The sequence below is a fragment of the Berghia stephanieae genome, chromosome 8 (assembly GCF_034508935.2).
Source record: "Berghia stephanieae isolate SIO BIC M18660-M18661 chromosome 8, UCSD_Bste_1.3, whole genome shotgun sequence".
Lineage (NCBI taxonomy): Eukaryota > Metazoa > Mollusca > Gastropoda > Nudibranchia > Aeolidiidae > Berghia > Berghia stephanieae.
The window spans coordinates 52,024,285-52,037,587 of NC_088367.1; the positions used below are offsets into that span (position 1 = coordinate 52,024,285).

Here is a 13,303-nt window from a genome sequence, read left to right on the forward strand (position 1 = left end):
TTGGTAATCATACTCCTCCTTCTCTTCCTCCTCCTTTTCATTATGAGATGTCCCCGCCACAGACTACTAAAGTCCTGTGTTATCTATGGTCCCCGCCCCTGACCCACACGGAAACAACTTGGTGTGACAAAATCTTTATCTTATGATTTCGCCTTTTAAAACTTTATATTATAGCGAATATTAGTTGAGGCGACCAATTTGGTTATCTCAATTTTAGTTTCGTAATCTATATGTCATTTGAGTTATTAAAACTGATTATAAAATCTCACTGATAAACACTCGTTATTAAACAACAACGTATTAAAATTGAAATAGTGGCAATATTTTCAATTTGGAGCATGTAAAGAAGTGGGTGTATCTCTGCCTCGTTTCGGATGTGATCATCATTAATGGCGGCCATTCGTGGATAATCCTTGGCGATCTAGTATTTCCTACATTTATTGTACTTGGTTGTATTTGTATGTTTTAAGGTCATTTTGAGGTAAGGGTCAGTTTTTGAAAATCCCGATTTCACACTGCCCAGCATCCAATATTTCTTTTTGTGCTAACTTTACTTATTGTTATATTAGGCATTGAAAAGAGAGTGGTTCGTGAAAAGGGGGCGGGCACAAGAAAACATCCACTTCCACCGGTTATTTTCCATTTGCTACTATTCATAATTAATCGGCGAAATAAATAGTACATTCATCTCGGCTGTCATCAGCATCCTATTCATTTCATCACATTGTTATTGTACGTTCATTATTTAATGAGTGGTTGCATGAACGACCAGGTCATCAATATGAAATCGAAGTGGAAGTGTGTGTGAGTGACTCACTCTCACTGAGAGCCTCACTCAGTGAGTGGGAATTGAACTTTTGATGTTGAAGTTGAAAGGGTTCGTGATGATAAAGATTTTGTTGAATATACATAAATAAAATTAGTATGAGAAAGAAGATAAGAATTAGGTTGGAACTGGAGCTGAAGTCTGAACTAATTCAACTTTTCAAAGGGCCACTCTCTCACTTAGACTTAGACTACTAAGTGAGGAGAGTGGCCTTTTGAAAAGTTTTAGTTATCTTGAGCTTGACTTGGTTACTTGGTGGATCACGACCTTCCTATACCTTTATATTTTTTTTCGGATGACGCCAAAATATCCCAAATCCTGAGGTCAAAGTTTTGATTTTGACCATGGAAAAGAGGGGTTGTAATCCTAAATTGATATCACAGGGACGGTAAAAGATATCTGACTAACTCCCCCAACTTAACTCCAAGACTGATTGACTCCGAATCTGTTTAAAAAGGGCAAAATATTTGAGAATAATTTTAGATTATAGAGTATTGAAGAGTCTGAGATTAGTGCACCATAACAACACACACAAACACACACACTCGCACAGACACACACACACAATCATGGGATTACAACATATATAAATTGTCTTGTAGAATAATTCAATATGTGTAGCAAAAGATTGGTATTTTTTCCTCAATGCTTTATAATTTTAAAAATTTGATTTCCAGGTCTTGAGAGAGAAGAGTCAAGATGCCGACTGTCAAAGGAGATGGCATGCGTGGTCTTGCCGTTTTCATATCGGATATCAGAAATTGTAAGTTTGGTTCATAAAATGCTGCTTAAATTAATGGGGGTTCCCCCCCCCCCCCCTCCCCCCGGATTTTCAACTCATAATCAAAATGCGACTGTATAACTTGAGGAAACAGTAATTGGTTTAAGTATGCTAGTAATTGATAAATATTATGAACCTAGGACTGGTGGTTTGAGTGATGCTATTTTTAGAATTGTGGTGTTTTGGAACATAGTCACTTCTGGCACTCAGTCATACAGCGTTTTCTATAGATTCAATTTTCTCTCATAAAAAAATTAAAAATTTTTTCATAAAGTATAAACATATTTTTTTGTTCATTAATCGTGCTGCCAACTGTATGTCAACATCTCATCCCTGTTGTCGGTTCATTTCCTACAAAATTGAACATATTTCTAATTTTTCTTTTGTCATTTCTAAGAAAAATGATAACAAAGGAATTGGGTACATTGCAAGGGGTGTGGATGAATAGGGATAGATCGTGCTTTACCTCTGATTTATGGAACAACCCACCAGTTGGTGGTACATTATGGAATATCATTGGGGCAATGATAGTCTTGTTCAATCGGAAAACCACCTGTTTATTTATTGGTTGTCTTTCTTTTTTTTTTTTTTTTTTTTTTTTTTGTGTCCTGACAATGATGCAAATTGTTGTATATATATTCATATTTAATGAAACAATGAGACATCAATTTTTATATATTATATATAGTATTTAATTTATATGTGAAAAGTATTTGTTTTTAATTATTATATCAGTGAAATGCCTAAAATGACTTGCTGATTTTAAAGCAGATTTTACTAAGAATATATTATACATCATTATTTATTTTTTCAAATTATTACTTTTATATTTTGTTGTCATTGTTACTAGTTGTTATGAATAAACGATGTGTGCATGATATGTATTTTTACCGACAATAAATAATTAATGTATTCCTTCATTCATTCTTTCATTTATCATTATTCATCATTGCCATTGCCCACAGGTAAGAGCAAGGAGGCAGAAATCAAGAGAATCAACAAAGAATTGGCTAATATCAGATCCAAGTTCAAAGGTGAGCAACTACCACCAAACTCCCATCTACTGCTTGAAATGAAATTATAAATTTCAACAGTTGTATTGTGTATTTGCTTTGGTTCCCTCAGCTCAGTGTGATTCTCAATGCATTCATTTATTCTATCAATACTGAATTTAGAATAAAATTCCCATTTTGTCAGGGTTAAAATGTCAATCTTATAAATAGTAATGATATTTAATACTTTTATTCATCCAAATAAAGGAAATTTGTGTACCGATGTGTGTGTATTAAAAATATAGATTGTTTATCACATAAATGATGTGGTCACAAGGCCTTCAAATGGCGACATACAACAGTATAAATTTTCACATAAAATAGGATATATACTAGATCATAAAGTAGTTGTAGATCAGAATTATATGACGTTACACCTTGTCACTTTTCGTGGTTGGAGACTCTTTTACTTACACAGAAGTGGAGTGGGGTAATGTGTGTAAAGTTGTGCTTTACCCAAGGATGCAACATTATATTCCAGAGTTGTAGTTATTGTCCATCAATTTCAGTATATTTTTGCTCTGGTTGACCCTTACTTTTCTAGATGATCCCTTTCATTTTTAGACTTCATAAAACAAAGGAATTTGTTTGATGCTTTTTCAAGGAATGTTCATTTTACTTTATAGATTGAGTGAGGTTGACATCATGCACTTAATTTTTAATCGTGTTTCTGTTGGCTTTGAGCATGGTTAGTGACGATTACGCAATATAAATACTGTAAATACTTTAGTTTGTGGACAGCCTGAGAGCTGATAAGAGATCACAACATTTTCTTGAAGAGTAATAGACTATAAGCTGTAAAGGTTACACATAATTGAGTATGATTACTATGGTGAAAAAAACTGGTGAACATTTTCTGCACCGCATACTAAGAGTATTACTATTAACAAATTTGTAAGTTGATTTTAATTTTTACACTCTCTTTTCATCATCAATTATTTCTTGTTTTTTTCTTTGTTTAAAAAAACATTCATTAATTGATCTATTTGTGATATTTATTATTATTTTTCCCTATAGGTGATAAGACACTGAATGAATTTATCTATTTATGATATGTATCATTTTTTATCCTATAGGTGATAAGACACTGGACGGATACCAGAAGAAGAAGTATGTGTGTAAACTACTTTTTATTTTCCTTCTGGGCCATGACATTGATTTTGGTCATATGGAAGCTGTCAACCTGCTCAGCTCCAACAAGTATACGGAAAAACAAATTGTAAGTAGTTCTAACCCAGCACCTCTAAACGGTTTCCAGGGGAGTTAACCTTCCATAAAAAATGGGTTTTCTTACGCATTTGCATTCATTGTACGTCTTTACGCATTTTGTTAAGGATTATACGCATGATAAAATTTGAATTATTTAAACATTTACAACAATCATACAGTCTTATTGAAGCACTTTAATCTGTTTGTTGATCCAGGGGAGTTCAATATTGACGTTATCTGGTTGCTCCCATGGTGGGCAGGGAGGCACTTACTTAATGTATCTTCTATCCCACTATATCTGTTTTCCAACATGTCAGAAATTTCAGCTAAATTTTATTTAGTGGATAATGCTCTTGATATAAATGCTCAAAGTTTGTTTTGTTTTTAAATCTCCTTTCAAGGGCTACTTGTTCATCTCAGTTCTGGTCGGTGCCAGTAGTGAATTGATGAAGTTGGTCATTCAGTCCATCAAGAATGACCTGACCAGCCGCAACCCAATCCATATCAACCTGGCCCTGCACTGCATGGCCAACATTGGCTCCAGAGAGATGGCAGACGCTGTTGGATCGGACATTCCTAAACTTCTTGTTTCTGGGTATGTTCTGCTTTTGGCTGTGTGTGTGTTGTGAATTATTTGAAAAAGATTTGAGTTGTCTTTGAAAATATTGTTATCTGTTATCGTCTCAAAGTTTCAAATTTTTTACATCTCAGGATTATTAAAGAGATTTATGATTTTTAAAATTTTTAATCGGATGATTTTTATGGCATTATTCTCCTCTCATAGACAAAGGTGATGTTGTACAATCTCTGTCAAAAACAAAAAAGTACAGTCATTTCATATTGGGTTTTTATATTTTCCTTTCAGTGATACGATTGACTCTGTGAAGCAAAGCGCAGGCTTGACTTTATTGCGTCTGCTTCGTTCATCGCCAGACATGATTCCCATTGGAGAATGGACTTCTAGAATTATACATTTGCTCAACGACCAACACATGGTACGTCTCTTTTGTCACCTCAGAGTTTTATGATGAATTAATAAATGAATGGCTCAGTTGGTAAAGCAGTCGCTTCGTATGCAAAGGGACCCGGATGGATCCAAGGAGAGTCAAGATTTTCTGAACATCCTCTCCTCCCAGTAATGATTTTTTTTCCTGGTTTTGTTTGATCTGGCAGAGAGTACTCTACTTTTTAAATTAACGTGACTAAATTACTGTATGTCGGAGAGAAAAAAAAACAATTCTGTTAACGTTCATAATTACTGTTTATTTATTTAAATTTTCTTTTTCATCTTTAATTTACTGAACGAAGACAGATAATGTGTACGTTTCGATTTTCCCCTTTATCAACAAAACAAGACATGTGTGTAATAAATTGAAGCTTGCATTTCATGACTTATCGTTAATTTAAAAAAAGGGTGGAGAATTGCCTGGGTGGATAAGGCATTGCACACAGCAACAATTTGGTCTCAGGATTATTAAATAACATTTCAAAATTCTGAAAATGATGTAGTCCGGCATCAAACTTTCATTGTCAATAAGTTTTAATAATTTAAAGGTGTTTACGCAGTTCTGTTGTTTTGTATACTCTTTAAACATTTTGTATCTTTCTGCTATTTCCATTTTCAGGGTGTTGTCACCTCGGCCACTAGTCTGATTGAAGCTCTGGTGAAGAAGAATCCAGAGGAATACAAGGGTTGTGTCCCCTTAGCTGTGTCCAGACTCAGTCGTGTAAGTTACAAACTGTGACACACAGCGCGCTAACCCTAAAGATGTGAACACGTGTGTGTGTGTGGAGCAGTGTCAGACACAGCAGAAAGAAAAATACTAGAAAAAAAAAATCCCAAAAAATTAAGAGGTCTGAAGTTCGATCCTCAATTGAGGCAGGCACATTTTTCAGGATGGTTTTTTTTTTGTTGGTCTTGTTTTTTCTCTCTGATGAATCTGGCACTGTTCCATAAACACTTCTTCGGATCTGTGTCTTACACCAGTGCCTGCTCCTTAATTTGCCGCACGTCAATTCTGTATTTTGTCAGAAATAACTAGATTTTGAAAATTGAGTTTGCTGTAACAGTAATCAAATAACAAAATACAATTTTATTGTTTTTTCTTTTTGAAGCTGAATTTTTTTAAATTTAAAAAACTTACTCTTGGCAATGGATGTTTTGTTCTAAGGTAATAGCATCCACCAGCCAGATATACAATAGCAACACACAAAACTATGTGTAACCTTAAACGTTTATTGTCTGATTGATAGAATTTAGTGAGAACTTGTTATAAAATTTTCTGTCAATTTCTTTCCATCTATAAAGGAAGTTAACTTAACTCAAATGAAATAAGTTTGGTTTAAAATTCCAATGTAAGTATCAAGGTCCACAAGATGGAACACTGTCTTGGTCACAAATATGTGTAAATGTTGCAGCTCGAAGCTCGAAGATGTGGTGTTTCAATCATCCTGTTTTGTTGATAAAGGGGAAACCCGAAACGTTCATTTGATCAGTTTTTGTAATTAAATTGAAGCTTACATTCAACTTCACGTTATTATTTATTGGTCACTAATATGAGACATGAAGATGGACTCATGCTTGTGTCACCGTACATATGAGACATGAAGATGGACTCATGCTTGTGTCACCGTACATATGAGACATGAAGATGGACTCATGCTTGTGTCACCGTACATATGAGACATGAAGATGGACTCATGCTTGTGTCACCGTACATATGAGACATGAAGATGGACTCATGCTTGTGTCACCGTACATATGAGACATGAAGATGGACTCATGCTTGTGTCACCGTACATATGAGACATGAAGATGGACTCATGCTTGTGTCACCGTACTCAGATGTCAAATGATGACCTGATCAATAACAGCGTTATCTCTGTCAAAAAAAGCGGGTGGTTGGATGGGAGCATCACCCTTGAATCATATACCTATGATGTTCGCATGGGTGTACGATCCGATAGTGATGTCGTTTCTTCTTCTCTTTACTAGCCTATCCTGCTTCTTTGGTTTGTGATTGTATTTTTGACAGGGGATATTTTTTTTCTGTAAATCTTCTGCCTGTTTGTTCTTGGTTATTTATAATTTAGCTTATGATATCTTTAGGTTATGATTTTGATTTACATTTGTACTATCTTTGTTAGATTGCTTGTTTTTTTGTTTCAGCGGTCTCTCATATAACCTCAATTGTGTTGGAAGAGACCTAAAGCAACAAACAAAAATCTGTCAAAAAAAAAACTTGTAAATTGTAAAAATCGTGTCATGTCTCATCCTACGTGTTAAGTGTTGCTGTTGACTTTGGAAATCGTGTAAAGCATTTTGAGGACATTTTATTGTAAATTGCATCATCATCAATATCGCCATTATCATCGTCATAGCCATTTTGTCTTTTTGCACACAGATTGTTACAGCGTCTTACACAGACCTCCAGGACTACACCTATTACTTTGTACCAGCACCCTGGCTGTCTGTCAAATTGCTACGTCTGTTGCAGAATTACCCACCCCCTGGTATGTATGGCATCTTTGATACTTAATGTGCAATGAAATTATTTTTTTCTCTGACCCCTCTGTCCACCCAGCAGTAAATGGGATAATACTTTGTGAGAGACCAGCATCCTATCCAAAGGGTAGCAAGTCTTTGCTACTTAAAGTGTTATAATGCATTCAATCGCTGAATATATTTTTGTGAGTTGATTGACCGGTTCAGACCATGGGTGCCAGTTTTCCGGTTCAGCCGGAATTCCGGTTTCACGATATCTCTAAGTCAAATACCTCCGGTTTCACTGTTTTGAGTAAAATAACCTAATAGCATAAAAAACAGTGATGAAATAAGAGTAACGTTTAGGCCGCATTTTCAGTAGGAACATTTTCAGGTTTGGCAAAGTGTCGAGATTTTAGTTTCAGGTTTCAGCACTTCTTCCTGCTGGCACCCGTGGTTCAGACCATCAGGAAGGCAAGGGGGATTGGGGTAGCCTTCCATTTCCACCAGCCCCTATTGCTTACTTTACAACACTGCATCATGGTGAACAGCTTTTAAAAAAAAAACCCCCAACAAAATGCTAAACACGGAACTTCTCTGGGCACAAAGCCTTTTTCAGCAAAAACCATAAATACATTAGTTGAAAACTAGGTCGACTGTCTAGAAATAATTGACTCATCCTCTGTGTAAGTGAGAGTAATAGGATCTTGGAATGGCAATGAAAAGAACCAATCGCTTGGTTATCGTTTCAATGGAACTTAAAGCAGGGAAGTCAGTCCAGTCCTGCATTTGGGACGACTGTCCCGCATTACCGCCTCATGTCCTGCATTTTGGCCCAGTTGTTAGTTATTAATATTAGGAGGATATGACTGTGACATCATCCTCTATAAACACACATATTGTGCGTCTGATTAGGCCTTTTAAAGTGTGTGTAGTTGATGTGTAGTTGATTATAGGGAGGTCAATGACCTAGGTTTTATGATAATATGACTTCCAATAGGTGAGGTCAATGACCGAGATATTTTAAACTACATCCAATTGGTAGTGGTATTGAATACAGTCGGCTACTGTCCTTATTAAATTTTGGCAGTGTGTATTTGTGTGTGTATGTATGTGTGTTTGCGTGTATGTGTGCGTGTGTGTGTGTGTGTGATCCTATTATTCCGTCCTTCTATCTGCTCCAAAAGTCCCTCATTTTGACTCTGAACTTGGCAGCCCTGTTAAAGATCATTCAAAATAATTGTTATTTTTTTCCCCTTGTACTTTTGGCTTTTGGAAAAGAAAAAAAATCCTGTGCTTGGAATATCTAGGTGATACCAACAACATATATGAATGAACATCGTTCAATGTGGACTTGAACGAGCCAAATACTGGGTGGGGTTCCTAACCTCTCATAGTGGGCAGGGAGGTACATACTGTGTCTTCTATCCCCTTATGTCTGTTTTCCAACATGCTTTCTGTCTTTGTCTTGGAATGAGATTACTTGGTTTTGTCCTGGCTGGGAGGGAAACATTCAAATGCATAGTTATTGTTTGGGGAGATGATTTTTTTTTCCTTGTAAATCATCTCTCTGTTATGTATTATTATATTTGTTATTTTGAATGTATAATGTACGCATTTGAGTGTATTCCTCTTTGTTGGATTTTGTGCTTGTGTCCGGATGAGACTTATACTTATAGGTGATCCCAGACTAAGTACATTGGTGGTATGCTCTTGGAATTCTACATCTGATCCCTATTTGTACTCAGTTCCCCTTTGTCTTACTTTTTCTTGGGTGCTTTAATTGTAATTCTAGAACTTTTTACTATCCCATTTTCTTCCTTTTTACTGGCGCTGATATGACCTTAATGTGTTGCAAGCGCTGTAAAACCCTTAAAAAACAAACAAAACAAACAGCGAGCCAAAAAATAAATAAATTTTTAAAAATATTTTCTTTTTGCTCACCAGAGGATCCGAGTGTGCGCACACGTCTGACGGAATGCCTGGAGACCATCCTCAACAAAGCCCAGGAGCCTCCAAAGTCCAAGAAGGTTCAGCACTCCAATGCCAAAAACGCCGTGTTGTTTGAGGCCATCAACCTCATCATCCACATGGACTCGGATCCAAACCTCTTGGTGCGGGCCTGCAATCAGCTGGGACAATTCTTACAACACAAGGAAACCAACCTGAGGTAAATTATGGACAATTTTATCCATTTACTGGGGAGTGGAGGGCTGGTGTTCTGATAGCTCAATTGATAGAACGCTTGCATCACACGTAAAGGGTCTGAGTTTGATCCTGGGTGAAGTCGAGATTTTTATCCGACTCTCCAGTAGTGATTGGGTAGCTGGGTCTTTTAGATCTGGTTGAAAGTACTTTGCGAGCGGCTAGAGGGTAGCAAGCAATTGCTATCGTCCATGTCTCTCTATAGCAACTGGAATAAACTCTAGCTGCATGTGCCTAATGGCTCTGAAGGACTACTTTGTTTTTTGTTTTTTTAACTTCACATTTACAAGTGGGGTTCCATTTCACTCTAACATGTTCTTACTTTTCCAAACCAGCATCCAGTGTCGATAGAGGAGTGTCATTGATGCTCTCTGTTCCAGGAGGTGTGAAAAGCCTTAAAGTAAGGAAGCTGGTTATCACTGATTGGCTGAAAAATCGTAAAAGTAAAAGTGTGAATTGGTACTTTTAGTCCAGGGCTCTTCAATGAGGTCCAGATAGCTCAGTTGGTAGAGCACTCGCTTAACACACAAAGGGACCAAGATCGGTACAGGGTGTAGTCGGGATTTTTTTTTTTTTCCGACCACCCTGTCCACCCAGCAGTAAATGGGTAGCTGGGTCTATTAGATCTGGTGGAATGTACTTTGCTATAGACTAGCGTCCTATCTGAAGGGTGACAAGTAATTGCTATTGTCCGTTTCATACTATAGAAACTGGGATAAACTCTGGCTCCATGGGCCAAATGGTTCTTAAGGACGACTTTTCTCCAATGACAGTCCAGATCATCAATTTATTCCTTTGAAATCTTTCAGGTATTTGGCTCTTGAAAGTATGTGTCTTCTGGCCACCTCGGAATTCTCTCATGAAGCTGTCAAGAAACACCAAGATACAGTCATCACTGCCCTCAAGGTGAGCTGGGAAATGGCGTCATGATATCACACGTTTGGTGGACCCTTTGTGGCTATGTGGTCTTGTCGTATGACACTCGTTTTCGGATCGGAAGGCCCATGGTTCGAGCCTCGGTCGGCGTATACTTGAGTCTTAAGCTCTTATTTAGTACAATATTCACTAAATGTGCTCAAATCGCTTTACAGAGGGTAACTATTCAATCTGTGTCATTTGGTTTATGTGAAGAAGAATTCTGTCTTTTCGTGGGTTCCTATCAAACTTTCAAAGACGTGTTATTTATAAAAGAATATACTATAGCTTATATCATCATAATGCTAGATTTTTAAAATTTTTTTTTTCCTTTTTTGTCTTTCTATATTTTCTCCTCTTTTTTTCTACTTCTCTCTCTCTCTCTCTCTCTCTCTCTCTCTCTCTCTCTCTCTCTCTCTCTCTCTCTCTCTCTCTCTCTCTCTCTCTATCTATCTATCTATCTATCCATCTATCTATCTACCTCTTCCCCTCTCCACCTTCTCTCTCTCTCTGTCTTTTCCCTTTTCTTTCTTTCTTTCTTTGCTGTTTTGACTTTTTAACCATAAAATTACCCATCCAACAGTTTTATCTGCATGAATAATCACCAGCAAGTGGTTGAATGGGTTTGTTTTGTTTTATAAAATATTCTTTTTGTTTTTGTTTCCTTATTCGGAATTAAGACTTTTTATAAATAGTCACGTGTTCTAATTTTATGATGTTATTACTCGTTTCTTGACAACCTCTTGGAATTTTTCTCACCAGACTGAGAGAGACGTGAGTGTGCGACAGAGAGCTGTGGACCTGTTGTACGCCATGTGTGACCGAAGCAATGCCGAGGAGATTGTAGGAGAAATGTTGGAATACCTGGAGTCTGCCGATTACTCCATCAGGGAGGAAATGGTGTGTGGCTGTCTCGTGTGGGATTGGTGTGGCTGTCTCGTGTGGGATTGGTTTGGCTGTCTCGTGTGGGATTGGTTTGGCTGTCTCGTGTGGGATTGCTGTGGCTGTCTCGTGTGGAATTGGTTTGGCTGTCTCGTGTGTGGGATTGGTTTGGCTGTCTCGTGTGGGATTGCTTTGGCTGTCTCGTGTGGGATTGCTTTGGCTGTCTCGTGTGGGATTGGTTTGGCTGTCTCGTGTGGGATTGGTTTGGCTGTCTCGTGTGTGGGATTGGTGTGGCTGTCTCGTGTGGGATTGGTTTGGCTGTTTCGTGTGGGATTGGTTTGGTTGTCTCGTGTGGGATTGGTGTGGCTGTCTCGTGTGGGATTGGTTTGGCTCTCTCGTGTGTGGGATTGGTTTGGTTGTCTCGTGTGGGATTGGTGTGGCTGTCTTGTGTGGGATTGGTTTGGCTGTCTCGTGTGGGATTGCTTTGGCTGTCTCGTGTGGGATTGCTTTGGCTGTCTTGTGTGGGATTGGTGTGGCTCTCTCGTGTGTGGGATTGGTTTGGCTGTCTCGTGTGGGATTGGTGTGGCTCTCTCGTGTGGGATTGGTTTGGCTGTCTCGTGTGGGATTGGTTTGGCTGTCTCGTGTGGGATTGGTGTGGCTGTCTCGTGTGGGATTGGTTTGGCTGTCTCGTGTGTGGGATTGGTTTGGCTGTCTCGTGTGGGATTGGTGTGGCTGTCTCGTGTGGGATTGGTTTGGCTGTCTCGTGTGGGATTGGTTTGGCTGTCTCGTGTGGGATTGGTGTGGCTGTCTCGTGTGGGATTGGTTTGGCTGTCTCGTGTGGGATTGGTTTGGCTGTCTCGTGATTAGGATGAAGATTATTATTATGTGTTTTTATTATCATTATTATTATTATTATTATTATTATTATTATTATTATTATTATTATTATTATTATTATTATTATTATTATTATTATTATTATTATTGTTGAGCTTTTAAAAAAATTTATAATTGTTATTTATTATTATTATCACTCTAATTATTACTGTTATTAATTTTATTTTATATCTTATTTGAAGATTGTGATAAATTTTCTGTAAATGGACAATATAATTATAATAATAATAGTAATAATAATAATAATAATAATAATAATAATAATAATAATCTGCTTCTGGGTTGTATCCGGTGTAATGATAATAATGATGTGTTGTTCTTGGTTTTCAGGTGTTGAAAGTGGCCATTCTGGCAGAGAAGTACGCAGTGGATTACACCTGGTACGTGGATGTCATCTTGAACCTCATCAGGATAGCTGGAGACTACGTCAGTGAGGAGGTTAGTCTATCTGCTAGAGTGATAGGGGAGACAACTATGGTTTGACTGTAAAAAGTCATCACTAAAAATTAATTGAGCAGCTTAAAAAAAAACTTTTTTAAATGCCAAAGCACTTCAGTTAACAACAAAAAAACAATAAAAACATAAATACCTATTTACCTATTTTAAATAAATATTTTTTTCTAAAATGGAGCTTTTATATAGGGCAATATCCACTAAATATGCTCAAAGCGCTTTACAAGGGGTCCCTGGCCAACAACCAACATTTAACATTTAGGACGGGACATGACACCTGTTAGGCGATATTACAATTTTTTCGGACAGAGAAAATGCTGTTAACGGCCAGGTACTCATTTTGCACCTGAGTAAGGTGAATGTGAGTAAACAGCCTTCTCCAAGGTCTCAACTATGTGGCAACGAGGCTCGAACCCAGGACCTTTTAATCCAAAAGCCAGTGTCATACCACTAGACCACATAGCCGCACATTACTGAAAAATCAGATCGACTAAATATTTTCCTGCGTCTTTTGTTATTATTGTTAATATTGTTATTGTTTAGTAATGTGGGTTTCAATGTCAAGTGGGTAAACACAGCCTAGATGTAATATCAGTTGT

The 13,303-nt window shown here is 37.3% G+C and overlaps 1 protein-coding gene across 1 annotated transcript in view; it reads left to right on the top strand.

Annotated features, from left to right (window-relative positions):
* Window positions 1-345: 345 nt before the first annotated feature.
* Window positions 346-13,303, top strand: part of LOC144978853 (AP-2 complex subunit alpha-2-like) — a 33,112-nt gene continuing 20,154 nt past the window's right edge. The window contains exons 1-12 of the mRNA XM_078925422.1: window positions 346-481; window positions 1,504-1,589; window positions 2,573-2,641; window positions 3,736-3,878; window positions 4,270-4,463; window positions 4,734-4,863; window positions 5,494-5,595; window positions 7,273-7,381; window positions 9,300-9,522; window positions 10,367-10,463; window positions 11,235-11,372; window positions 12,582-12,689. Coding sequence (XP_078781548.1) covers window positions 1,526-1,589; window positions 2,573-2,641; window positions 3,736-3,878; window positions 4,270-4,463; window positions 4,734-4,863; window positions 5,494-5,595; window positions 7,273-7,381; window positions 9,300-9,522; window positions 10,367-10,463; window positions 11,235-11,372; window positions 12,582-12,689 — 1,377 coding nt within the window. The 5' untranslated portion in view covers window positions 346-481; window positions 1,504-1,525. The remainder of the gene's footprint in view (window positions 482-1,503; window positions 1,590-2,572; window positions 2,642-3,735; window positions 3,879-4,269; window positions 4,464-4,733; window positions 4,864-5,493; window positions 5,596-7,272; window positions 7,382-9,299; window positions 9,523-10,366; window positions 10,464-11,234; window positions 11,373-12,581; window positions 12,690-13,303) is intronic.